Below are 27,477 nucleotides of genomic sequence, written 5' to 3'. Positions count from 1 at the left end.
ATTTGCCATGTTTTTATAGGCCTCAAGAATTCCCACAATGCATTTTTGTGAGAAGCACTGAACGTAAACATGACTTTCCTGTTCCACAAGAAAACTTGTTTTACTGATATTATAATCCATAATAAGCTATTTATTATTTGTGTAGTTGTTAATTTACTTTTTTTGTTGTCTTTATTTCTATCTCTTCCCTGACAGTATATCTCTGAGACAGATGAAGGAATTCGTTCTGCCAGGAGAGAAGAGAGATTGAATCTGTTCTCCCTGGATCCTGATACTCCTGTAAGAATAAACTGATGTGGCTGCACAGCTACATACTCTATATATCTACATATATTCTTTGAATATTCCGCAATTTTTGTAGCTCATCATTACTTATTTTATGTTTAACTTGATGCATTTTTCCTTTATGACATGAATTATTATGTTTGTCATAATTCTGCATTTTTTTGACCAGATCTCATCAGAAGAATTCTGTCTATTGTGTTTCACCAGGTCCTGAGGAGCCCGCGGACCGAACATTCGTCAGTTGAAAACTCAACCGTGCGTCCGTTTGAGGAGAAACTGGGCAGGAGGTTTATGATAACCTGCCGATCCCTCAACCTCATGCTACAGGGCTGCATCAACGAGACTGAGACTGGACCGGTCACTAATGTGAGGATTAGAAAGCATTTCAGACAGTTATTCAAACATATTTAAATGTTTATCACCATGGGTCTGTAATGACAATGACTGGGCTCCATTTGTTCCACCAGATTGAACCCCTCTTTGTGTCGCTGGCTCTGCTGGATATACGAGAAGGAAGGAAGGTGTCTGCAGATTTCCACGTAGACCTCAACCACGAGGCGGTGCGTCAGATGTTAGGAGGCTGCTGTAACGGGACAGTTGAACCGGCGACGGGGGTCGGAGTTCAGGAGAATGGCCTGAGCTCTCCTGCTGAGAAGAAGCCAGGTGACTGTAGCCTTAGCCCGGAGCTGGAGCAGTGGCTAAGCTTTCCCAAACAGGTAAAATAATGTTTAAACCACAGTGTGTTCTATAAATTAGATGTACGGTGCTACATGTCGAATGCTTTACTCTGCATTTAACATGTAGATTATCTTTAATTTGTATTTCCTATGCTTTACATGCAGGCCATTTTCTCAGTCACCAACCCCCACACCGACATCGTGATGGTGGCAAGAGTGGAAAAGGTACTGATGGGAAATATTGCTTGTGGGACAGAACCTTACATCAAGAACACGGACTCCAGCAAGGTCAGAAAGTCCTCTTTTAATTTCTTTAGTCAATACCACTTTGCATCAAAATTCACATTGCTTAATTTATGTTCTATCATTGATCAACAACATAGAGCCCAACCTTTTATATCGTCTTGTCTCTTGAAGCAAGCAGGGAAATGCCTCATGAAACATGCCATTAGGGCATTTATTGTACGGGAAATGGATAAATCCACTCAAACACTTTAATGCATGACATTTACAAAATAGTTTATCTTCATCACTGAATGCAAGTCCGGTCAGATATTTCAAAAGAGGTTTTTCCGACGTCCTATCCAAGAGATTTCCCGGCTTTCCCGCTGGCAGCTCTCGATATGGTCCTTGTTCAAGTGGCTAAGTGAATCACAAGACATTTAACCTCCTGTCCCTCTGTCTAGGTCAATAATTATTAAGGGCTGACCACATCCCAATGTAAAAATTACAGCCTTGGTGTCTTGCTAACATTACCTTCTGTCCTTCTTCCTCTGCTTTTGTCTTGTACAGACTGTGCAGAAGGTTTTGAAATCCAACAAACAGTTCTGTAGCAAACTGGGAAAGTACCGCATGCCATTTGCCTGGTCCGTCAGGTCAGTGGTCCTGCTTGGAGACTCAGTTGTCTAAACATTTAAAAATGTTATCTGCCATGTTTTCTCAACAGGATCTGACAGCTAACCAAAGTCTGCATGTCTCTTTTTGTCTATTGTAGGTCAGTGTTTAAGGATAACCACGGGGCCCTAGACAGAGACTCTCGTTTCTCGCCTCTCTTCAAACAGGAGAGCAACAAGATCACCACAGATGACTTGATTAAGATGGTGTCTGAGTACAGGAGGTAAGGCACACTGTAGAGCACTTGGACTCTTCCAAGGCAAGATAAACAGTTATTACAACATCTAATTCACATTTTTGGTTGTGCAGGGCTGAGAAGACCAGCAAACTGCAGACTATTCCTGGCACGCTGGAAATCTCCGTTGACTATGTTCCATTGGAGCATCCCAGTATGTGTTTTTAGGGAACACCTCCCATTTATTTTCCCGTTCTGCTGTCTACTCGGCTATATGTCTGAAACCTTTCTGTGTTTTCAGACTGTGTGACATCCTCCTGTGTACCGGTGAAGCCCTTTGAGGACCTGAGCAAACACCTGCCTACTGTGGAGGTGGAGGAGTTTGTCCAGGACACCAGCAAGTTCACACAGCCACACCGCGTCTACAGGAATCACATCTACGTCTACCCCAAACACCTCAAATATGACAGCCAAAAGAGCTTTGCTAAGGTATAGTGCGGCAAATTAAAATGATCATTTGAAAGTATCCTTAAATCCCAAATAATCAACAATATTCCTCTTGTTTCTCCATACTTGATATATTGCTTTTGTACATGCCCAATTATAAATGATACAATGGTCCTTTTGTTCGCAGGCTCGTAACCTTTCCGTCTATGTGGAGTTCCGCTGCTCAGACGAAGAAGTTGCCAAACCTTTAAAGGTGGAATGCTGATGTGACTTTATTGTCGTTTATACAGCTCCAGTTAAACTCTGTCTTTCATGAGAAACTGGCTGAACCTGACTTTATTTTGCAACTTTTTCTATTGCTGTTTTTCCAGTGTATCTACGGCAAGCCAGGAGGTCCAGTCCTCACCACAGCAGCCTGTTCTACAGTCCTACATCACTCCCAGAACCCCGACTTCTACGATGAGGTAAAGGATGTGATTATTGTGTGATGAGGAATCACCACATACATATCTTAATAGCCGTGAATGGGATTTTTTACTTCTCCAGAACATGAACTAGAGCATTTTTATAGACACCTTGACAATCTGCAGCATCCATTTGCAGCCCATAATGTAACTCATCACATGCTGTTGTGTCCTCAGGTGAAGATTGAGCTTCCTACTCAACTTCATGAAAAGCACCACCTTCTCTTCTCCTTTTACCACGTCACCTGCGACATTAATGCTAAGACGAATGCTAAGAGGAAAGAAACCCTGGAGACCCCCGGTGAGTCGATTGATCTGGAGCTTTCATTTAAATGACCTTTAATTATGTGCAGATGGTTATTTTGTGATTCGTCTTGCCAAACAGTCAGTACTTTTGTATTTGTGTGTTTTTAGTGGGGTACTCTTGGCTGCCCCTCCTCAAAGATGGCCGCCTGTCGTCCCAGGAGTTCAGCGTCCCTGTCTCCTGTAACCTGCAGCCTGGATACCTGGCCATCAAGGAAGCCAGCAACACCAAGGTAAGAGTGAGGAAGGAAAGCCACAAGGTGTATACATATTAAAAGTACTGCTGAATAATAAACACATTCATTTGGGATGAGGGGATTATATTTATATTTAATACATGTGATACATGGTGGGATTGTTGGTGGGAAACTCAAGCTGTCTTGACTTTTTACAGAATGGAACTGATGTAAAATGGGTCGATGGGGGAAAAACTATTTTCAAAGTGTCAACCAATGTCGTCTCCACAGTATACACCCAGGTAAGACCCTCGTCTGGGTGTCTGCAGTCTCCCCTGGCTTTGTTTTTACTGTGATGGACTGACTATGTGTCTTACTGTAAGTATGCTCTGTGAAGGATGGCATACAGTATGAACAACAACAAAATGGATTATAATTGATGGATGGCTGGTTTTCTCTTTGTTAAAAAGAGTCAGAATCAGGAAATGCACTGTAAAGGTATTAGCCTAAAAGAAAATGTTCACCCCAATAAGGTAATTGGCTTCTCTAGCATAATTAAAATGAATGGCTTGTGTGGGACAGTGAATGGACATAAATTGACCATCAAGCTACCCGTAAAACATTATAAAAATAGTTGAAACTATATGTGCTATTAATGTGGAACATGAAACAATAATGTGGATGTTAACAGTATGCCAGTAGATGATGTTTGAAGTGCTAATCAGCAATCTCTTGCTGGGCTATGTCAGTCTAAGTTTCACTTGCAATACTTTGTGGAAAAAAGTCATTCGTATTAAGTTAACAAACACTGGCTGCTCAATGGAGAGAATAAAATGTACATTTACTTGCACCCTAAAAGGACACTTTAAAAAAGATATTGATATATATTAAATATTGATATATTTATTGTATAGATATAGTATATAGTCTGAACTAAACATGGTAAAGCAGCGTTCAGTTATTATGCTCCAAATATCTGGAACAAACTCCCAGAAACCTGCAGGTCCGCTGCAACTCTGACTACTTTTAAATCCAGGCTGAAGACTTTTCTTTTTGTCGCTGGTTTTAATTGAACTATTCATATCTTAGACTGCACTGTAACTTTTATCCATGTATTTTTTCTTAATGTCTTTCATTTTTTGTTTTTCTTTTAATGTTTCTTTTATTATCTTTTACTGTTTTTAAATGCCTTTATCTGAATGTCTTTCATTTTTGTAAAGCACCTTGAATTGCCTGGTGCTGAAAGGTGCTATATAAATAAACTTGCCTTGCCTTGCCTATAAATATCTGAGCTACTGCAACATAGTTGAAAGTTTTGTTGTTTTTTAGGTTTTTTATGTAGTACATTGGCCTCCATAATACTATCGCCAGCCTATTCAAATGTTCCACAACAAACCTGGAGTTTATTTCATGTACTTTTTGAAATACTTAAACTGTTGTTGACAACGCTGAGACGATGACATTTTGACAAACGTGGTGATTTGGTAGAGTTCACATGTGAGGAATAATTGTTTGCTAAAATGGAGCCAGTCCAGTAAGTGTTATTGCAGATGCTGCTGATATTCATGGCCTCTCTTCTCTCTGCCAGGACCCCCACCTGAACCGATTCTTTCAGCAGTGCCAGAAAAGAGAGCTGGACCTCTCACTACCTCCTACCTCCAACTTCCTCAACTGCCTGAAGGTCAGAAAAAAGACACTGCATCCCCCTAGCTTTCATTCAGACTGAGATACAAACTAAAGCCTTGCTACTTGTCTAATACGCAACATTACTGTGTGCCAAACCTAATTTTGTTTTTTGCCTGTTTGTGGTTTACGTTTTTATTTATTTCCACCCTTCTCTATCTTCTCCCCCTCTTTTCCAGGGTCTTCTCAGTATGGAGAGGATCCCAGTGATCATCCGATATCTGCCTGTGCTATTCAACCAGCTTTTCAAGGTTTTGACACAGAATGACAACGATGATGTCACTACTGCCACCACCAGGTAGGCAGTGGTACTACAACGTCCACAGCAGCTGGGCTCATAAGGGTGGGGGCTCAGAGGATGTAGTAAAGCAAACAGTGAGGGTAGTGTGCTGTTTAAACACCATATCCATTACATTTTTTTTTTATGAATCCAGCATTTTGAATTAAAATATTCTGCTTTTCAAGAGAAAATATGTGTTTTTCAACAAAGGATGTAATAATTAAAGCTCTTTGTTATCCTGTGTCTGCAGAGTGCTGGTTCACATTGTTGCAAAGTGCCATGAAGAAAACCTGGATCACTACCTGCACTCCTATATCCAGGTATAATAAAACACTCTGTATACCAACATAAGATGTTTTGATTAGTGAGCGAGTAGCAGCCCTTGGATTGAGCCTTTGTTTGTATGCGTGTGCTCAGGGTTGACCATATAATAATTCTGAAGGCTGTTGTTTTCCATTAAGGAGTGGAATCTCTGCACAGACTATTTGATTTCTGAGGCTTTATGTGTTTGTATATGTGTATGTTTGTGTATATGTGTGTGTGTATGTTTGTGTGTGTTTGAGCTAGCAGGAGTGTGGCTAGGGCCGGGTGCCCAGAAAACTGTGCAAACACAAACAGAGAAGTATCGAGAGAAAGAAGATGAGGGAGAGGAAGAAGAAAGAGTGATTGAGTAGGAGGCAAACAAGGACATCCAGCTCCCTCAATCAGAGTCACAAGGCGTGTTTGTTTCAGGGGGAAATCAGTACGAGAATTAGAGAAAAGAGCAGGAGAAACCACAAGACCTGCTTCATGTTGGAGACAGTGAAGGGAAACCGCAGCGCCTGAAGAGGCAGCGGCAGAGACGAGTGGTGGGAGGGGAAGAGCAGCACAGCTAATGGAACTAGGGTTGCCATAGTAACAGATTGGTGTGTGTGTGTGTGTGTGTGTGTGTGTGTGTGTGTGTGTGTGTGTGTGTGTGTGTGTGTGTGTGTGTGTGTGTGTGTGTGTGTGTGTGTGTGTGTGTGTGTGTGTGTGTGTGTGTGTGTGTGTGTGTGTGTGTGTGTGTGTGTGTGTGTGTGTGTGTGTGTGTTCAATGAGAAGGGAGGAAAGGGAGGGGTTCAACTTACTGTAGCATGAATTGGGTAGTATTCACATATTTTTTTTAGTGTAATCAAACCTTCAATTTGTTGCATTGTTTTATTTTTCTCAGCCAAATAGAACCTATTTTATTTGTCTTATTTGTGATTATATGTATTTGAACATTTAATAGCTGAAACATTAAACTCAATTTACCAGCTAATCGCTGTTAAATTGTCAAAATCCATTATATGTTTATAATTGTTTAGAGAAGAAATACATATAATTCCCTACTATAGTTTTAGTTTGCGTAGGACACTTTTCAACCTATTGATTTGTTTAACCATTTTATCGATTCATTAAAACTGCAATGAGCTGATTGGAGCAACCTGCCAGTGACTTCAGCTGTGACTAATGGCCTTTAATGTCTTGACAAACCGTCCACAACTGGAATATATCCCATACTGAAGTGCAAGACAAAGAAAAGCAGCTAATAATCTCAATGGAGAACTAGAAAATGTTTCTTTAATGTCTTTTTTGCTATAAAAATATTAACAAATGATGTTTCTTTCAATCAATCTCATCTGTTATTTTTCTACTGTTGCTTCTCCGAAATGGAAAAATCAATGCTCCAAAATCATTAAAGAATTATAAGAATGCACATGTAACTGACTCGTTTCCCTTTCTCCCTGTTTGTAGTATGTGTTTAAGTCAGAGGCCCACGGCTTCAGGACGGTTCACGAGGAGCTGGCTAAGGGGATGACCTTTGACCTGAAGAGCAATGAGCAGGCAGCAGTCAGGAACGTCCTGAAGGTTTGTTTCTCTCCTCATACTTGCTTCAGTTTAGTTATTATGAAATGGAAAACTTCAATTTGAATTATTACTCTAAGGTCTTTAAGAATAGTCAATCAGGGAAAATAAATCAGTTGTCAGCTGGAGCAGATTATACAAAATTGGAGCAAGATTGACCTTAATTGAACCCCTCCTGGTTTCAGTTCTCGTGGTTCTTCTTTGAGCTGATTGTCAAGTCCATGGCCCAAAATCTGGACGATTCTGACAAGGTCAAGGTAAGGTGGCATATTACTGCTCCTGAAAGCCTACACTTGGACAGCAAAGTTCCTTTGAATTTAAATAATCTGACATGGGACACAATGCATGATTGTTTTACGCTGACTCTGTGTCACTACAGCTTCCGAGACCCCAGCGTTTCCCCTCATCCTACCTGAGCCGCGTGGAGACCCTGGTGGAGACGGTGTCTGAACACATCTTCTGGAAAAACAAAGATCTAGCAGAAGAGACACGCAGCGCAAACTTGGCCGTGGCAGCTTTTGTCAAGGTGGGAGCAAAATGCGTTGTTTAATCATGGATTTAATGATAATGTTAAAGAGAAAAGAAACATAATAGTTTGAGTACATGTAAACATACTGTGGTTTCTCTGGGAGCGATCATTGAAAACCCTTTAATCATTCACTTAAAAGCAACTTATCCTCCATTAGTGTTTAATGACCCATATCTTTCTGTCTGCTTCTTTACAGCGTTGCTTTACTCTCATGGACCGAGGCTTCACATTCAAACTCATAAGCAACTATATAAACATGATCACTGCCACTGACAGCAAGGTAAAAACAACATTCAAGAAAACAATATAAATGTGCAACAAGATGCATATTCAACTCAATAATACCTTTTTTTGTGTGTCTGGTAGGTGTTGTGTGAGCGGAAATTTGAATTCTTGAGAGACGTGTGTAACCACGAACACTACATTCCTCTGAGCCTGCCGCTACCCTCCGCTCGCATTGCAGGTAAGAGCCCGAGTCATACCCTGTAACTCATTGACACCGTGTTAATGTGGTAACTCATACATCAGTAGCTCTCACTCTCATTTGTCTATTAACACTCTGTCTTTCTCTCTCTCTTTCTCATCCTGTCATTTTCTCTGACTTTTTGTCCATGTCAGACCATTCATCCCCAGAGCCACAAAGTACTCATGGTAAATATGTTCACTCATTCTTTTCTGTGTGCTCACGCCTCAGTGTGCGTGCTACAGTGGTGTGATGCTAAGGACATCCATGGAACATTGGCTTGTCACATTATTTGCTTACTGTCACCAGATTCGTATTTAGAAAAGGATTAATTATCTCCCTGATGGAAAGCGAATATTGGATGAATGAAGTGAATCTTTTATCCCTTCTCAGTGTCAGTGCCCGAGTACAACCTGACCGGAGAATTCTGCAGGAAGCACTTCCTGACTGGCCTGTTGCTACGGGAACTGGGGCTGGCCCTCCAGGACGAGCAAGACCTGAGACACCTTGCGTTAGCCACCTTGAAGACTCTCATGGCCAAACACTCTCTGGATGCACGCTATGCCACCAAGGTAGCCAGAACACATCTTTACACGGGAGAAAACTAAAAGGCATGAACAATGAGTCATGGGCTAACAGTAGACATTCTTCCAATGTGACTCATACGTAACACACACACACACACACACACACACACACACACACACACACACACACACACACACACACACACACACACACACACACACACACACACACACACACACACACACACACACACACACACACACACTGACATGTGATTGTTTGTAGCAGCTGAAAGCGGCAGAGACCATTTCTTGATGAATGCTGGGAAGTGTCCAGATCAGATCGAGGCAGTAATTTGTCCTCAGTTAAACAGAACCAAATACTGCCAACCACAACACAGCAGCACGGCTCTAGTCAAGACCAAATGTCTGCCAAAGAAATACAAATCATGTTGGCAGAACATATCATGTAACTGCACTGACGTTTTCTATGGACAACCCACATGCTGTAAAGATATACATGCTTTATCTCTTGCCAGGGTAGGTTGGCTGTGGAAACGTATCGAGTGTATCATTACAAGCTTTTTAATTCAAACTGCATGTTGTTCTTTGTTGTATTACAAGGTTTTTTTACAGGATATAAAATTTAAATGCTATACCCTTTTCTTTGACTTCCCTTCCAGGAAAAGCAGGCAAGAATTGCATCTCTGTACCTGCCTCTGTATGGCCTGATCCTGGACAACATGCCTCGATTCTTCCTCAGGGACCTCTTCCCCATCTACTTCACTTCAAGTGACCAAGTAAGAGTCAAGCTGATATGATTGATTGACTCTCTGCATACTGGATGTATTAACTGTGACCAGCATCATACATATTTCTGCAGCGTTTGTTCTTATTTAGTTAGTTTCAGTTCTCCTTTTGTTAGTTATCAGAACATGTAAACTCCAACAGTTTACTTTAGGACACGCATAGTGGGTCTTAACCCTGTCATTTATACACCAACAAAAGCTCTGCTCATTCCTACATTTGACCAAGTTCATGTTGATTTCCACAACACTTAAACACAACTGTGTGCTCATGAATAATATGGATCGATCAATATACATGTTGAATGTTGCTTTCATTTGGAAATAGACAAGAATAGTAATAATTTAAGTATGATCATTTTTTATGTTGATTACCTTCATGGATAATGTCATAAAGTATTAATAACATGGTCTTATAACTAATAAAATATGAAGATTCTGGTAAAAAAATAAATAAATCGAGCAACAAATATGTTTCTCTAAATGAGTCCTCTCCCCTGTCCGCCCCCCCACCAGGGCTCTCGAGACGACCTCAGTGTAGGAGGGGCAGTGGCGGGAGGGGTGATTCCTGTTACTCGCCATGGCAACTCTGTGGATGCATCCTTTTCTAAAGAAGTTCTAAACTCCATCACAGGTATGACATGCTTGGGTGTAGCTGTATATGTATTTCTAGTGTGGTTATGAAAAGGTGTGCATAAGGACATTGTTACTGAATCCCCCCCCCCACCCAACCAGCCTTCTCCTCCTTGGCAGTTGCCACGGGTAACCAGACCGACTCTCGGGGTTCTCTGATCAGCGTGGACTCCAACCCTAGCAACAGCGACAGGAACAGTGAGAAAATGGACGGATGTGAGAAGGTGAGCCATCAGCTCCTGTGGTATTACTCACACGTTTCGCATGGCCTGACAGAGGTGCTGCTGGCAGATGTGTTAAAACTATTTAAATTGTGTAGATACATTGTGTGTGTTTTAATATACTGTGTATCTTCCTCTCTGTGGGTCGTGTCTAATACATTCTTCAAAAATATCTATATTTATTTATACATATGTATTTATAAAAGAGCTGTATGCAGCAAAAATATATAATTGGTTCCCATTTTAGACCACGGATGTTAGACAAGCTGCTCTAATACCAGCTAAAGAAACATCGAACCTGGGGCGTCCTGGTAGTTTAGGATTAAACATACTTTATACTTTATTTTATAATTGAGATGGACAAATTGCACTTGAAAGAAGAAATGCTGCAGCCTTTGATTACAAAAACAGACCCCCCTTACCCTTAAATAATTTTGGCTAGACTCCAACAAATACACTCTCCTTAATTGAAATATATGTATTTCTTTTAATTAGTAACTTCTGGTAATAAGTTACTAATTTAAATAGTTAATTTAAATAGTTTCCCAACATGTAGGTATATCGTACCTATAATGTTTCCCAACCTTTTCCTCATTTCCTGAACTATGGTCAGGAATTGCTGAAAGCTTTATTTATCAATAATTGTTTCGACTTAAAGCAGTGAAATTAAGGCTGAAGTTACTTTATCTTAAGTTAGCCTACAGGTTGCTAAAGCATACACAGTAGATACCATTAGATATAGATTCTATACTAGCAGTTTATCTCTGACTGTATTTCTGTCTGATGTTTCTGTCTTCTCAGTTTGCACGGCCGCAGTCCCTCATAGGCTACGGTTCTCGTTGTGACAAGCTGGACCAGGCAGAGACCCGCAGTCTGCTCATGTGCTTTTTGCACATCATGAAAACCATATCTGAGGGTAAGACATGTTTAAACCAAGGTTTCACACAGTAAGGTACAGTCCAGAGCTCTTTTGAATTGTGTACCTTAATACTAATACAGAGGCCCAGAAGATTTAATCAATAGTTGATCTTTTTTATCTTTTATTAAATTATAAAAATACAGCAAACCTCAGATATCTATATATTTTGCAGATTTAAACACTAAATATTGTTAAGTTTTGTAACATGCCTGCCATTTCAGCATTGAAATACTGATTATATACATTGCAATGGACACTTGACAGGCCCTGTGAAAATCTGCCATAGTATGTAACAAGATGTCTTTGATTCCTGTCTCCAGATGTGCTGGTGTCCTACTGGCACAGGGCCATTCACCAGGAGATCTCCGACTTCTTTAACATCCTAGAGTAAGTCCTCTTCTTTTTCATTGCACAGTATTACCACAGGTCCTTTAAGGCTGACTAGAAATATTATGCACAAAGAAGAAGAAAAAAGGCGAAATGAGAAGACTGTAGCTAGAAGGGAACAGATGAAAGTAATGACACAGCAAGAGAGAGAGAGATGAAAAACAGACTGTTATTCCAATGAGCTCCTTCTCCACAGTGGAGTTAATTAACTGCCTGTTTCCTGTTTATGTCAGCAGACTGTTCTGTTGCCACTCAGTTTGATCACATTTAATCCATGTTCTTAACTTACAAAACAAAAAAACAAGCAAAGCTTCACCCAAGATATTGTTGCTTTGTCCCTTCCTTCAGGCTGTGTCTTCAGCACTTCAGGTTCCTGGGGAAACGTCACATCGCCAGGTGAGTCTGTGCTCCCTAACGCTTTCGCCGAAAAAGAGGTGGACCAGGTCATATATTCACTTGCAATTATTATAATGCTGCATTTATGGAAAGCGCTTATTAACTCAACATACATGCCACAGCTAAAGGTTGTAACACCCCCCCCATCCGCATCATTCATATAATCATGCAAACACATGAACGCACAATGTGCAAATGCAACCACACACAAATAAATGTATTCAAAACAGTCAGGCAGAAATACTAATATGTGTTCTGTATGCATGTGCACACTCAGGGATGAGCTTCAAGAGGGGAAGAGGTAAAGGGGGGGAGAAAAGGAAGAGAGGGGGAGGGGGGACTCCTGGATTCTGCTGTTAGGGAAAAAAGCACCGCTGGATATTCTACTGTAGTAGTTGGCAAGCACAGGATGGGGGTTGTGTGTGTGTGTGTGTGTGTGTGTGTGTGTGTGTGTGTGTGTGTGTGTGTGTGTGTGTGTGTGTGTGTGTGTGTGTGTGTGTGTGTGTGTGTGTGTGTGTGTGTGTGTGTGTGTGTGTGTGTGTGTGTGTGTGTGTGTGTGTGTGTGTGTGTGTGTGTGTGTGTGTGTGTGTGTGTGTGTGTGTGTGTGTGTGTGTGTGTGTGTTCTTACTGGAGCTGAGCCATTGGCACCGCTAGACTCCTCCATTTTCTGGTTCCTCACAGCTAATTAAATTAGCTCTATTTTTCCTTTCAGCAATAGGATGCTGAGATGTAGGCCATCAAAAGGCTAGAAGAACACACTGCTTTTCTGTGCGTGCAGGCATTAAAAGAAAATAAAGATAGCTGGAAGCCTAGGTAGCGCTCTCAGACGCATATGAGCCTGTCTGGGGCCGCTAGCTACTTAACATTCGTCTGTTATACCAAGCCAGGGGGGATTCACAGTCTTACGCCTGTGTCTGTCTCAGTGTCTCTCTCTGTTAGCTCTTTGATGCCTGGCTGAGTCAGTGTTGGCACCCATTGAAGTTCAGGAGAGATGAATTACACTAGCAATGTGTAGCCAGCCAGCAAGCTCAGAGGACAATCAGTCAGCCAGCCTATCACACAACAATCAGTCATTTAAGCCCCTGCTGAAAACTTGGTTTCAAATTTCTCTTTGAATTTAAATGATGATTAAAGCAGGACCTAAAGTTAACGCAAGAAAAAAGAAACAGCTTTTATCAAATTAGATTGGCAGTAGCCAACACACAACTGTCATCAGTTTGATTCAAATATTAAGGATATACATGACATGACCCTTGTAATGAAACATATAGTCAAATAGTTCAACATTTTGTGATCTTGTAGGTTGGGTTTAATTTAGTCTGTGGGTTTAATTCAACACAATATTCTGACTTGTCCTGTTTTTTCTGAGTTGGTGCAGGGAGCCTCACGTCCTTAACTTAAGCCATATTTTACAGTATACTTTTAATACGATACATGCACACGTTTGTTGATGCAATAAACACTACACGACACAAGCTAATAACTATGAATTGTAATGTATTCTACATGTTCAACCTGTGCTTTAGTCTCTGCCACAGTGCCTGCCTCATGCCCTCGCCCTCTGCATGCTGCAGCTGTTAATGGATGTCAGTGTGACTGACTGCACATTTATTAATGTTCTGTTGCATGAAGTCACCCTTTCTGCATTATGCATTGTAGTTTATGTTGGTGCTGTATGTTTTGTTTGCTCTTTACATCCTGTTACACATTTGTCTCATTGATGTTGCACGTCGTCCTCTGTCTCATGACCGCCGGCCTCCACCTGCTGCTTAACGAGCTCTAAAGCAGTTGTTTTCGATTGGCTTACACATCAGTTGTGTCCTGCTTCTCTTGGCTGGCCAAAGCCACATGTGCTTTGTGTATACTGGCCATGGTTTTTCAATAGCTGTTCATTCAAAAATCATGAGAATATATGTCAAACATCTGTTTGTTACTAAGCTGGATCGCTGCAGCTTAACCGTATTGGTTTCACCACATCCTAATCTCCTCGCTGTCCACTGTTAATGCTGACTTCAAGCTTTTTCTGTCCACTAACACTCTACCTAGAGTTCATTTAATTATTATTACACAATAGTCTACTAATGTCAAACTAAAGCTATTGACTCTGCTACGCCACTAACCTTTCCATTTGGCTGACCTCCCTCTTGATCTTTCTCTCTGACTTTAGCCGCTCTCATTAAGCCAAGGTCAAATTGAAGATCTGCTTTTAGCATTACAGGAATACAATGTGACCTGGCTGCCACAAATAGGCAACAAGGTCACAAGTGCAAACATGTATTGCACTTGGTTTATTTTGGTCAAATGTTATTGATTGCAGGCAAATTCAACTATTAACATGCCACACATAGTTCAAATATCACACTAATGATGGACTCTAAACAATGACGGTCTCAACAAATCTCACTAATGTTAGCTTTGACTAAACTAACTAATGTTAGCTTTGATGTGATTGGCTCGTGAACAGGAAGCTAGCAGCGGCAGTAAAGCTGGCCCAGTCCACCCACGCCAATGGCACCCTGAAGGGCTCTAACCACCCCTCCCAGTCCTCTCATCCCTCAAGTCTCTTCCCACAATGGTAATCACCCTCCTCCAGGAAAACACCTCAGCCACCATGACAGATTCAAACTATTTACAGAGTCTTCTACTGAAATTGTTATTCATGCTAATGATGTCTGGTAATTGGCTCAAAATGTAAATATTTAATTGAACAGAAACTCAGGTACAGGTACAACAACAATTGGATTTACATAGATACATTATTCTGCTGTGTATATTCATCATTGATGTCACCACTGTGTGTTATAGACTGCAACTGTGTTGTCAGCATGCCCCTCCTCATACCTGCAGTGTTTTGTGTGATATGCCAGTCTCTGTTTCTGTAATCCCATGTGTTAATAGTCTCCCAATAACAGCATGTCCTTGGGACATGAATGCAATTTATATTAAACGGTCTGCTAAAATGTGCTCTTTGAAAAAAACACAAGGATTAAATTAAATGTGTGATGGAACTGTAATTGACACCATCCGCTGATCCCTGCTGTTGCTTCCAGGATGGCGTCAGGAGGGGAAGGTCACCGGCATGCCCGCTCCCAAACCATGCCCATCATCAGGGGCAAGAATGCTCTCAACAACCCTAAGCTGCTGCATATGATGGAGACAGGTAACAAACACACACACACACACACACACACACACACACACACACACACACACACACACACACACACACACACACACACACACACACACACACACACACACACATATACAGGTGCTGAGATGGATTTAAGTGATTCTTGTTGATTGTGTTTCCAGATGGGAACATTCAGGATGGGGACACCCTGAGTCCTACAGATATTGAGGCAAACATGTCCACCGAGGTGGCCCTCACTGTGCTGGATGTACTGGAGCTCTTTGTCCATCATCACAAGGTCTGTGCATGAAACTACATTTCACACCAAACACTTAATAAATCAAAAATGTTGAATGTTTATGTTCAATATGAGCTCTGGGCTTAGTTTTTTAAATGGACAATTATATTAAATGCTACATATCTGTTTAAATGTGTCAAACATATTCATTTGGCTCTACTCTATTCTTTCATATTACTGTCCTTGTCAAAAATCCAATAGTAAAGTTATATATTGGCTTTGTTACTATAACATTAAAAAGGACTTTTTAAATTACATATTTTCTTGATGAAAAAAAAATAGTCAATACAAATCGAAAAACGTATTTTGAATAAATTACAATGCACACTAAAGCCAGGAAATGCTACTTTACTGCCACCTGGTGGCTAAACAATTATAAAAAAAATCGTGAAACCAATCAGTTAGATAAAATAAACTTGCCTGTTGAAACTTTGATGGTAACATGTATTGTTTTTCTTCTCTAATCAACCCATACAGAAGCAGCTGTTGCTGGATGATGGACAAAATGTACTGATGAAGAAGGTGCTGGACACCTACTTGCTCTTCTTTCAGATCAACCAATCAACGGCCACTCTACGGCATATCTTTGCTGGACTCAGGCTCTTTGTACAAAAGGTCCTGTAAGCTTCATTTTATCATATAACATCTAAGTACAAATTCAAATCGTTTTTCTAATCTTCATCCGTCATCTCTTTCTGTACATGCAGTTCCCCAGTGCATTCTTCCAGGGTAAGGCAGACCTGTGTGGCTGTCTGTGCTACGAGATCCTCAAGTGCTGTAACCATCGCTCCAGCTCCACCCAGACGGAGGCCGCTGCCCTGCTGTATTTTTTCATGAGAAAAAACTTTGAGTTTACAAAGGGCAAGTCTATAGTCCGCTCACATCTGCAGGTCAGTGAGACCAATTATCCTATCTGTACTGTGTGTTTTTTTAATCATGGATTTGGCGTAACAGTGTCCTCACCACATACTCGTACATCCACATCAGGTCATCAAGGCAGTGAGCCAGTTGATAGCAGATGCTGGCATTGGAGGCTCCAGATTTCAGCAGTCTCTGGCTATCATCAATAACTTTGCCAACGGAGATGCACCACTCAAGGTATAGCAGATTAAAGCGAAATGTGGCAGATTTGTTATGATTGTTTGTGGTGCTATTTCATTCTCTTTTCTTAGATATAAAAAATGAATGGAGATCATTCTTATTTCTGCAGAACACTCCATTCCCTGCTGAGGTGAAGGACCTGACCAAACGGATCAGGACGGTTCTGATGGCCACAGCCCAAATGAAGGAGCATGAGAAGGATCCGGAGATGCTGGTGGATCTCCAGTACAGTCTGGCTAACTCCTACGCCAGCACCCCCGAGCTTCGATGCACCTGGCTGGAGAGCATGGCTAAAGTTCACGTCCGCAACGGCGATCTCTCAGAGGTTATAAACCTTTCATGGAACTCTTGCTTAAGAAACTTCACAAATAGCTATTTTGGATTGAAGTATGAATTCAATATGATATTAATGAATCTGACGTTCCTTTAGGCTGCCATGTGCTACATCCACATCTCAGCCCTTATCGCTGAATCCCTGAAGAGAAGAGGTTAGTGCACACATGTTGCTGCTTTTACTTTTTGCAGCATGGTTTGAAAGTGTTTACGTGTATCTTTCTTTCTAATTCTTGCAGTTGTGCATCTATACAGACTGATTTCTTCTGATTAAAAGTTACCATAACTTCTAATCAGAAAGTCCGATCACAGCCGTCTTCCGTCATTCAGCAAACCTCTCTTTCTCTCTGCTAACACGATCATCACAACTATCTCCAAATCATTTAAACTTTCAGTCATCAGTCCTTCATTTCTTCATGGGGTTAAATATGTGTGTCTGATAGTGAGCACTCTGGTGACTTGAGTGTGTCTTTCTGTGAGATTAATAGGAACTAGTCAATCTAGATCTTTCTTTGCATCTCAATACTCTTCCCAATCACAACTGTTTTCTACATGTTTTGCTGTGTGGCTGTTCCTCTATCTGTACATCTGTGTGCTTTTAAGTGTGCTTCCTCATTGAGACTACAGCATGTTTTTATCTTCTGCCGCATGTGTTCGACATCTTTTTGCATGCTTTTTATCCACCAAGCCTGTGTGCCAATTGTTTTCGAAGCATGCCGGCAGCTTCGCCGATTCCTGCTCCTTGTCCTTAAACATTAAAGACAAAAGCAAGTGGAGTTTGTAAACCTCGTCCTCCTCCTCCCCTCCTACCAAACAGGGTACTGGAGAGCTGACAAGGCCAGGATATCCAGTGTGTCCCCTGAAGAAAGCCCTGTCTATAACTGTAGCTCCTTACTAACTACCTCCCGAGATCAAGACAGTGAGTGTGTGCGCCTGGGGCCAGCTGGGTGGTGGGACTTCAGAACAAACGGATGGAGAGACAAAAGAGTGTGGGAGGGAGTGGGTGTGCAACGAAATGTTTAAACTCCTTCCAATGTTGTGGAAAGTGTCCATACTCACAGGTGGACATGGTTTGGATCGAAGGGACATCGAGTCCGGTTCCAGTTAAAATCGTTACCATTTCAGGTTTTCAACACCGTGCAGCTCAGTTTGGACCGCTGTTCTTGCCTAAATGATATGATACTGTGCTGGGTTATCACTAATCACTGTCACTGGTTGACCTGCACGGTTCACTCACAGGAGATGATGTTCAGTGCGACTGGAGTTTGATAAGAAGCATGCTCACTTTTTATGTTTTTAATTTAGTCTACACAAATGGTATGATTTATGTAAAATGCTTGATTGAACACATCTTGTATTTTATACAAAGATGTTTGTGTTTCAGTATGATAACAGGCTGAACATAACTGTAGGGTAAGTTGGTATCCTTTTACCTGCCTTCATGTCACTTTCATTGTTTGTAACCCCAGCGTCGTTCTCCATGGGATGGGCAGCGTTCATGTGCATCAGCCCCAATGTCAAGGAGGAGGGGGCCATGAAGGAAGACACTGGGACACAAGACACACCATATACAGAGGTCAGTGTTAGCCTTCAATGCTAACAGTGTTGTGATAAGGGCTCCTGATTTCTCAAAATCCAAGAGGCCCTAAATGTCTTGTTTTGTCAGTCGAAAAACCCACGGACACTACGGATAATGATCATAACCATTACTGCAGTTTTGAGAAAAATGCCCTGTTACGACTGAGTTGCAGTGTTTCTCTCTAACATGTATCCTGGTGCGCTGTGTAGGACACTCTGGTGGAGCAGCTGGAGCTGTGTGTGGACTACCTGTGGAAATCAGAGAGATACGAGCTCATCGCTGACATCAACAAACCTGTGATTGCTGTCTTTGAAAAGAGAAGGGATTTTAAGGTAACTGTTAAGACTTATACCCTGTGTGTGTTTGTGTGTGAGTATACTGTATGTTGAGCCTAACCTCACATGTGTGTTGGTGTTTGACCGCAGAGGCTGTCAGAGCTGTACTACGACATCCATCGCTCCTACCTGAAGGTGACTGAGGTGGTGAACTCAGAAAAGCGACTCTTTGGTCGCTACTACCGTGTAGCTTTCTACGGACAGGTGAGCGACAACTCATCGTGGCACACACTTACACAGACACGTCTGCACACACACATCGCTTAAACCAATGCAAAACAACAGTTACCAAAAAGCTGCAGCCGACGATTTGACTGGGACTCAACTGAAAGACCTATTTTTTATAAACAATGTTACTATTATAAACAAAAACACAGGATGAAAGAAGTCTGGTAAAGTTATTAACACCTCTGGAACAAACAAAATTATATATGTAGAGCGAGATGTCACTAGAGATAAGTGGGGAAATGTTCTTTTAATTTGGATGAACTAATTCTTTAGATTTTGTATACGCATATATGATATTATTATCCTTGAATCCCTGGCGTTATTAGAGAAAGAAGCACAGTGCAGTTCAGGCTTGTTTTTTAAGAACCTGCATCCTTGACACAGTTTCCTTGTTAATGAGGGGATAATATTTCCAGGCAGGGATTTGAGAGCCATGAAGTGAAGAGAGAATTAAAAAAGCCGATAATGAGAATATGAAATCCTCTCACCATTGGGAAAAAGAGGAGAGAGATGCAACGTCTCATCAGTGAAGCGTGGAGATGGAGCATAACGAGAAAGATTCCTCTCTGAGTCAGTGTCCTTAATTTCTCTGTCTGCTCTTTTCTTCCTTTTTTTATTATATTCTATATCAAGATTGCGGTAAGTTTTGTACGTCTTTGATTTTCCATTTTCCTCGATGCTAACCACTTTTACCTCTCTTCTCCTTCTACCACTATTAACATCCGCTGCTCTTACCCATTGAAGGGTTTCTGTCAAGCTTGCTGTGCTATTCTACTTCCCATAATCTCCAGTGATGACGTTTTTCCCTCCTAAACATGAATACTAGCTTTTTTCAAACAGCCACAGTGGACAGGAATAAACCTCATTCACCTTTGACATTTGCCTCAAATACTGCTTTGAATATGACCTCTGAACTCTCCCATCCAGAACTAAACACCTTGTCAGGGCCAGGTTTTGCTCACAAGTGTTACAGCCTGTTTGTACAACAGTGACTCAAGAAACCTCTAGGGGCAACATTAAGTCACACTGGCATGTGTACAGTTTGATGTGACAGCAAAAACCACATTCAAAGATTACATTTGCACACACACACTTACACATATATTTAACAGGCATTCTAAGCTATGTTTGCTGTGTATGTGTTCCTGTAGGGTTTCTTTGAGGAAGAGGAGAGCAAAGAGTTTATCTACAAAGAGCCGAAGTTGACAGGGCTGTCGGAAATCTCGCAGAGACTCCTCAAACTCTACTCGGACAAGTTTGGAGCTGACAATGTCAAGATGATACAGGACTCCAATAAGGTATGAAGGTTGTTTGTTTAGACATTAACAAAGATGCCAGAAAAATGTGCAATATAATCGCAATAACTTGTGATTGTGTATAATGTTTGTTTACTGTGGGTATTTTTTGGCAAACTAAGTATATTTACTATTGCTTGCTTCACATTCTTTAATAACAGGTAAATCCTAAAGACATCGACCCCAAGTTTGCCTACATTCAGGTGACGTACGTGGTGCCCTTCTTTGATGAGAAAGAACAACAGGACAAAAGGACAGACTTTGAGAGACATCACAACATCAACCGCTTTGTGTTTGAGACGCCGTTCACTCTGTCAGGGAAGAAACATGGAGACGTAGAGGAGCAGTGCAAGAGACGCACCATACTGACCAGTAAGTATTTGTTTACCACAAACAAAAACACCATGTAACACACAATGTAGAGTTGCTTTAATCCATGGGTTACTATGTCTCTCTTTAGCGAGTTCCAGTTTCCCCTACCTGAAGAAGCGTATCCAGGTGGTGGAGCAGCAGAGCACAGAAATGAACCCGATTGAGGTGGCCATCGATGAGATGTCACGAAAAGTATCTGAGCTCAACCAGCTGTGCAACATGGAGGAGGTGGACATGATCCGGCTGCAGCTGAAACTGCAGGGCAGCGTCAGCGTCAAGGTGGGGGTTCTTCCACAACACAGATTATCAGGGGGTTTGGGTGCCTTGTAATTTCTCACCTGATGTTTCCCTTTCCAGGTGAATGCAGGGCCCATGGCCTACGCCAGGGCGTTTTTAGAGGAGAAGAATGCCAAGAAATACCCAGACAACCAGGTCAAACTGCTCAAGGAGATCTTCAGGTACGATTAAAAGTTGGGAAATTTGGTCCTAATATAACAAAGTAGGTATATATTGTGCACTGTAAAACAACAGCATATTCTTTAAACATAGAACAGCTTTGTTGCTTGGTATACGACATCATGCCAAGCAAACAAGGATATGGACATATAAGGACAAAATGATGTCGGATCGAAAATATGAGAAATAAAAAGAAAAGCAAATAGTGCACAAATATGAAAGATACATTGATCTTGTTCTTATAGGGCAGTGATTGGATTTGAGGTGTTAACCCTTAGGGTGTAAAAAGCAATATGATACCACTCTTATATATCCCAAACCCATGATGCTCAATTAAACATGTTTTTATAATTTTTATCTAAAACCGATCCAATAGCCAATGAAAACAAATGAACCAGATTTTTACGATAAAGATTCTCACCCAGAGTATTAAAAATCAATGTGAAGGGTATTATTTGCAACACTGATAATGAAAGAACACTTTCTCAAATACATGTGAAAACAATGTACAGGAAAGTTACAGAATTCCTTCATAAAGTGTAGTTCTTATTTGATTTTTGTTGTTTTGCTCATGAGGATTTATATATCTTCCACAAAATGTTGACTCTTACATTGTAAAAAACAACCATCACACAAAGCTTCTTTCAAAATGTAATCTCAAGAAAAAAAACGTACCGCTTAAAGGTCAGTTCAATGACGTGATTAATAATCAGTACAACTCGTTTGCCCCCTGCAGGCAGTTTGCAGAAGCCTGCGGTCAGGCACTGAATGTGAATGAGCGCCTGATCAAGGAGGACCAGCTGGAGTACCAGGAGGAGATGAGAGCTCACTACCGGGACATGCTGACTGAGCTGTCTGGCATCATGAATGAACAGGTCTCACTCTGCAACCAATGAGTGTCCTGACATATACAACCACCACATTCTTTTTTACTTATCCATCTGCAGGACATAATGAGCATCCTCTCTTCCTGTGCATTCCATGTGTATCAGCTTCTGTTTTTACTTCATAGTTGCCTGTACTTCCTTTCCAACTTTTTCTCTCATTTCAGCTACACAAAAGTGTTCATGCTGCCAGTACCTTCTCTCTCTCTAACAGCTCTCTGTCCACTCTTTCTAAGGCTGGTATGTCATTTCATCAACCTCCTTCATAAAATACATCGTCACCTTGTTACTTGCTTATCCCACTTTATCTTTCTTCATTATCGTAGCCAAACTGCAAGCCTGATGCCCTACTTTCACATTTTCCTGTTCCAATGCAAGCTTTTTACTCTTCTTCTGCAGATTCCTCACACAAGACAACCAGGAACGGAACGGCACAGCGCCTACTGAATGGCCAATAGACTCTCAAAAAATCCATTGTGCCAGTTTGAGCTTCATAAGTGGCTTATTTTCTTTTTTCTGACTGTAGTTGTTTCCTGCTGTAACAAGCGGCAGGCTAGTGGAACTGTGACTGATGGTGAGTTCAGAGAAAATAAGGAAAGAAGTGTGTAGACTGTGGTCGTGATAGTAGTCCTGTGGTTGAACGTTGACTATCGTCGGTAGAGGCCAGGCTGCTGGACTGTTAGCTACTGTTTGTTTTGAAGACTCGATCCCCCGCCCTGCCAACTGATTCATCAGCTTACATACTGACAAACACACTCACAAACAAGTACACAAAGTGCATATGTTCACACACACAACATGCGCCTTCTCTCCACAACCCCGTCCCTTTAGAGAACAGTGACCTTACTGAGCTTGAGGTGCGTTCAGCTTTATGTAACATATACTTCTCCGGTGCATTTTGATGACAGTTTTTGGATTTTTTCCTGCGGATATCATTGTATTTTACACTATCTTAAGAGATATTGTAAGATTACTGATGTGAACAAAAGAATATTTGATTACAGGTTTTCTAACTAACGAAGCATCTGAAGAGTTGAACGCACCTCCAGTTCCTGTATGAATGTAGAGCAGCTCCACATTGCTACTTTGTATCCTTGCTAATGTTCTGGATATATCACCTTCCCGATTTTCAAACGGAAACAAAACAAATTATGTTTTGTAACATTTTTATGATTCCAATTGCATTGTTACTGTTATTATTTCCTGTACTGTTTTGAATTGTAAATAAGAAATATTAATATTTAAAACGTTTGCATTTTTTCTTTTTATAAAATATACAATATATGAATATTTGTTTAGCTGAAAAAAAGAAACAAAACTAAAGTTTTATGTATAACATTTAAATAAAATTTTGTTAATGTCCAAAATGTATGATTGATGATTCCTAACCTCAGGGTTGCTACTAATATTAATTTTGTCACTTTGGGTTAGGTGTTGTTTTTTGGCATACTAGCCACATTTCTTACACTTTCTTACACCGTTTTTTTTATGTAACTAGTCTATACTAGAATGACCCTTGGTGTGTTCTGCACTGTCACAGATTTGCCTGCAATATAAGTGTTCATGGTCTGTTAATCTGACTGCATGTTACCATCTGTGGTTCCAGACTAAAGACACTTACATTACAATACTTACAGTACATGAGGTTGAGGTTTCACTGAAAGTGAAAGGACTGACACAGAGCAGTTTTCCATTGGATCTGGTGACACTTTTTTCCAATAGTTGGGTATAATTACTGACCATGCAGCGCGCAGGCAGCAGAGTGGTCGTTTATTTATTGATGCCTGAGGTTAGGGCACTGCATACAAAGAGGTTAAGTGGCCCTGAACATACAGCTGGTGGTAAGAGACTGCATGTGGCCCTCTGTCTCTCACTTTTCTGTTTTTATCTCTGCCTGAAAAGACAGCTGACACATTCATATGTGTGTCTCTTCACTCTCCCTCTGTGGTCGCACACCTGAGGTGGAGCAGATTGAGTTTCACTGACCTCCTACCTCTTCCTCTCAAACTCCAGCTGATCAGTATTTCGCTCCTCCTCTGTCTCATCTCTCTACCTCCTCCCTCCCTCTCTGTAGCCTATTTTGTGAACCAGAAAGGGGGCTGATTGGGTTTCTCTCCTGTACAGACAGGCTTGTGTACGCCTGTCTCCCGCCATGTGGCCTTCACTGTGGCGGGGTTAGGTTGCTTTGAACCAGAACAATTCAGACCATGGTCACACACGACAACATGGTTCAAACCTGCTCCCTGGTAGCCAACAGCTCTTCTGACAATATCTCATCATTTGTTTTACTTGATTTAAAAGTATTTGGGTGTCACTGGTGTGCTCAGAGACTGTCTGGGCTCATGGGAACCTGACCATACTTCCCTGTGGAGACCCCACTGAGCGTCATTATCTGTAATTTTCTCTGTGTGTGCAGCCTGCCTGTATTTGATATCTGTTGCATGATTCCTTCTCTTATTTTTAATCGAAGCCCCCTTCTGTCTCCATGTATTTTCTTTCCAAGACATCTTTGGGTTGACCTCCTGACCTTAACGTTTATCAAAGACATGTGTTAGACTTAAATGAAAGGCCTACCTATCCATAAATGTTTTTTAACATTACGGGCTCCCGCATGTATAAATGTGAATTTTAAAAGATAGAAATTCAATCTACATTCGATCAGATTACAATTAATCAATGTGCCCTATAGCTTTTTGGTCTTGTTGGATGATCTTCTAAAAAACAATCAGATCAGAAGGAATTCTGATACTTTCTCAGTTTCTTTCCAAGATTTATCTTTGCTGACAGGTGTAATCAATATTTTAGAGGAAGGATATTGTAATCCCAACAGAGACATGCAGCATTACAAGAGGAAGAGTGAGGTGCCCAGACAAATCTGATCTACCAAATCTTCATTTGAGCTATAACAAAGAGTTTTGTATATGTTGTAGGGCCAGATGTTTTCATAAACGCGAATTATTTCACAGAACCTGCAGGTTTTAGCTAGGTCTCCCGCCACTCAAGCTCCAGCGTAGTGCACATTTCATTTCCGACCCCTGCTTAGTTTTCCTGAAACAGGACGCCGGGGCTGATGAATAAAACATCCGCTGTGTGCTGCTGGCTGATCACCGGAGCCCTTTCAGCTGTATAAGTGGTGAAAGGCGACATAATCTCCCCAGAACAAGATCTGGACTGAGATTGAGGAGCACATATAGAAAGACAGAGGGAGGACCACAACAACTTCTGGGAGAAAAAATGTTAAAACCCCAGCAGCACGGAGAGCTTCTCCTGCACGACTGCCCTCCGGTGTTTGGGAAGCCGTGGTACTGGCAGCGCAGCAGCAGCGCCATGGAGAGTACGCGCAGCCTGGCACAGGTCATCATGGAGATGCGCGAGGACATCCAGAAGCTGGAGGCCGAAAACCGCGAGCTGCGGGGAGACTCCATGGGAGACTCCGGTCAACGGGCATATGGGGCCAAGCAGGGGGAAGCCAGGCTGGGTTTTTCAGCAGCAGGGCAGCGGTTAGGGAAGGTGGAGAACCCGTATGTGAACCTGAGGCGCAATGCGTCTGCGCCAGTTCTGGAGGGACAGTACAAAGGTAAGAAAAAGCCTTTTACTACACAGGTGCTTTAAACTTGTAAGAACAGCAACAACCCGTTTTGTAATTTACATTAACTGATTAATAAAGGAAGGGGGTGGGGGCTGTTATGAAGGGACACTCCAGTGATTCAGCATACAACACTTTAAAAAAAAATGAAGAACACTCCAAATCTGAGGAGCAAGAGCATAGATTTGTCCAGCAAAAACACTAAATCCTATTCTCATTTTTGCAATTCAGTAGCATCTTTATTGAAAAATGTTTAAAGAAATTAACTTTCAATGCACAGCAACATGTGAAAAATAATATTATTTCTTTTTTTTGACAAAAAAGTAACATTTTTAAATGTGAGTAGAAAGCTATGTCATTAAAGAGGCAAGGGAAAATATTAAACCCGAAATTTAAATTCCCATATCTACATGTATCCCTGCACTGTTGAAATTGATAAATGCCAACACACAATCTCTTATTTCACAGAGAACACCGTCATGACTGTCCGAAGGTACTCCATCAGCTCCAACCTGTCTGGTGTGACCATGACGGAGGGAAGGACTGACAGGGCACAGCCCAGTGACTCTGGATGGGGAAGACTACAAGGAGAAATCCAGCATGGTAATGGCATCTTTGGTAACTCGGCGATGGAAGAAGTGGGAAAAGCTACCAACAGACACTCCCTGCTGGAATATGTACACAAAAACAGGTGAGCACAGCTATCGTATGCACTTTTCATTTCAGGAATGTGGATTTTGAAATGTGAAATGTGTTTTGAATTGGAGGTTTTTCAAAGTTCTCCCCAGTTCAAATATACAAGGTCCATTGTCTATAACTATACAATGTTTGCTAAGTTGCAGTTCTGTTGCTACATAACACTTTTTATTTATTTGACCTTTTAGGGCCAAGGTAAAAACTGTCACGTTTCTTCTACCTGTGGATGACATTTATACAAACAGGCCAGTTCTGACCAAACAACAGGAGGAGCCTAAATTCACCGAGCTGGCTCCCATAACTGAGACAGATTCCTGAGAGAAGCAGAGCTTTTTAAGACTTTGGATATGGACCAATGTGCACCATGAACTGAGGTTAGCTTTTTCCTTTAGGTCAGTGTGGATTGGGCTCTTAATGATTGAGCCAGCAGACAGATTTTATCACACCTGACCACACAAACAGAAGACTTTGGTTACAGGTGTTGTTTTCATCCGGCCATTGCAATCCGGGCCGGGTTAACAGTGATGAGACACGGGGCCCTCTGCGGCGAGGATCTTATGTCTGTACTGCTCACCTGACCGGGTGACGTTTCAAAGTGACACACCTGCAGGTGACAGGTTTGGTCAGTGACTAAGGCTTTGTGAGCAACATCAGACTCATTAGTTATTTACCTTTGTTTATTTTCACAAATGGGTTGTCAAGGGGTCACGTGTGTATACACATGTGATCTCTTTCTTAGCCGTGATCCTCAAAACTGAATTTTGTTTTGTACATGTAACACAGTAGTATCTACTTTCATGTATGGAAAGCTCTTTGTACATATATCGTATATAGTTTGGCATATTAACATGAACATTTAGGCTAGGCAGTCATAATACTATAAATGTTAACATGTGATACGCAGTTCTATTGATTATTTTTGGCACATTTATAATTCATTTATAGTTACCATTACAATATAAAATAAAACTGTAATATGAAGTATTTTTAACTGGATGTACAACTACTTTTTGTGTCGTGCTCACAAGAAGTAAAGTTTAAAGTGCCTTT

At 41.3% G+C, this 27,477-nt stretch overlaps 2 protein-coding genes across 9 annotated transcripts in view; both read left to right on the top strand.

The window, feature by feature from the left end:
- dock10 (dedicator of cytokinesis 10) overlaps window positions 1-23,467 on the top strand; it is a 62,141-nt gene extending 38,674 nt beyond the window's left edge. For 3 of the 8 annotated variants that reach the window (XM_071205190.1, XM_034098174.2, XM_071205191.1), the window contains exons 10-57: window positions 196-279; window positions 493-651; window positions 753-1,001; window positions 1,128-1,250; window positions 1,755-1,837; window positions 1,957-2,079; window positions 2,166-2,245; window positions 2,333-2,520; window positions 2,666-2,731; window positions 2,850-2,942; window positions 3,120-3,243; window positions 3,357-3,478; window positions 3,640-3,723; window positions 5,010-5,102; window positions 5,284-5,402; window positions 5,635-5,704; window positions 7,140-7,253; window positions 7,436-7,507; window positions 7,630-7,776; window positions 7,976-8,059; window positions 8,146-8,242; window positions 8,398-8,430; window positions 8,636-8,814; window positions 9,453-9,569; window positions 10,092-10,209; window positions 10,311-10,432; window positions 11,231-11,345; window positions 11,669-11,735; window positions 12,084-12,131; window positions 14,596-14,706; window positions 15,182-15,291; window positions 15,447-15,562; window positions 16,040-16,177; window positions 16,270-16,452; window positions 16,550-16,660; window positions 16,773-16,988; window positions 17,094-17,151; window positions 17,814-17,915; window positions 18,466-18,572; window positions 18,785-18,907; window positions 19,001-19,114; window positions 20,290-20,436; window positions 20,595-20,805; window positions 20,894-21,084; window positions 21,163-21,263; window positions 21,998-22,136; window positions 22,313-22,385; window positions 22,545-23,467. In XM_071205190.1, coding sequence (XP_071061291.1) covers window positions 196-279; window positions 493-651; window positions 753-1,001; window positions 1,128-1,250; window positions 1,755-1,837; window positions 1,957-2,079; window positions 2,166-2,245; window positions 2,333-2,520; window positions 2,666-2,731; window positions 2,850-2,942; window positions 3,120-3,243; window positions 3,357-3,478; window positions 3,640-3,723; window positions 5,010-5,102; window positions 5,284-5,402; window positions 5,635-5,704; window positions 7,140-7,253; window positions 7,436-7,507; window positions 7,630-7,776; window positions 7,976-8,059; window positions 8,146-8,242; window positions 8,398-8,430; window positions 8,636-8,814; window positions 9,453-9,569; window positions 10,092-10,209; window positions 10,311-10,432; window positions 11,231-11,345; window positions 11,669-11,735; window positions 12,084-12,131; window positions 14,596-14,706; window positions 15,182-15,291; window positions 15,447-15,562; window positions 16,040-16,177; window positions 16,270-16,452; window positions 16,550-16,660; window positions 16,773-16,988; window positions 17,094-17,151; window positions 17,814-17,915; window positions 18,466-18,572; window positions 18,785-18,907; window positions 19,001-19,114; window positions 20,290-20,436; window positions 20,595-20,805; window positions 20,894-21,084; window positions 21,163-21,263; window positions 21,998-22,136; window positions 22,313-22,385; window positions 22,545-22,603 — 5,583 coding nt within the window. In that variant the 3' untranslated portion in view covers window positions 22,604-23,467. The remainder of the gene's footprint in view (window positions 1-195; window positions 280-492; window positions 652-752; window positions 1,002-1,127; window positions 1,251-1,754; window positions 1,838-1,956; window positions 2,080-2,165; window positions 2,246-2,332; window positions 2,521-2,665; window positions 2,732-2,849; window positions 2,943-3,119; window positions 3,244-3,356; window positions 3,479-3,639; window positions 3,724-5,009; window positions 5,103-5,283; window positions 5,403-5,634; window positions 5,705-7,139; window positions 7,254-7,435; window positions 7,508-7,629; window positions 7,777-7,975; window positions 8,060-8,145; window positions 8,243-8,397; window positions 8,431-8,635; window positions 8,815-9,452; window positions 9,570-10,091; window positions 10,210-10,310; window positions 10,433-11,230; window positions 11,346-11,668; window positions 11,736-12,083; window positions 12,132-14,595; window positions 14,707-15,181; window positions 15,292-15,446; window positions 15,563-16,039; window positions 16,178-16,269; window positions 16,453-16,549; window positions 16,661-16,772; window positions 16,989-17,093; window positions 17,152-17,813; window positions 17,916-18,465; window positions 18,573-18,784; window positions 18,908-19,000; window positions 19,115-20,289; window positions 20,437-20,594; window positions 20,806-20,893; window positions 21,085-21,162; window positions 21,264-21,997; window positions 22,137-22,312; window positions 22,386-22,544) is intronic. The other 5 variants (XM_071205188.1, XM_071205192.1, XM_034098183.2 and 2 more) reach the window with 5 other exon arrangements.
- A 1,996-nt stretch (window positions 23,468-25,463) lies between these two features.
- LOC117456907 (putative coiled-coil domain-containing protein 195) lies at window positions 25,464-27,411 on the top strand. Its single transcript, XM_034096770.1, has 3 exons — window positions 25,464-25,722; window positions 26,200-26,422; window positions 26,616-27,411. Exons 1-3 carry the CDS (start codon window positions 25,473-25,475, stop codon window positions 26,743-26,745), a joined length of 603 nt encoding a protein of 200 aa, XP_033952661.1. The 5' UTR covers window positions 25,464-25,472; the 3' UTR covers window positions 26,746-27,411.
- Window positions 27,412-27,477: the final 66 nt, after the last annotated feature.

This window comes from Pseudochaenichthys georgianus, chromosome 13, assembly GCF_902827115.2.
Source record: "Pseudochaenichthys georgianus chromosome 13, fPseGeo1.2, whole genome shotgun sequence".
NCBI classification, from domain to species: domain Eukaryota; kingdom Metazoa; phylum Chordata; class Actinopteri; order Perciformes; family Channichthyidae; genus Pseudochaenichthys; species Pseudochaenichthys georgianus.
This window is presented reverse-complemented; position numbering and strand designations above follow the sequence as displayed.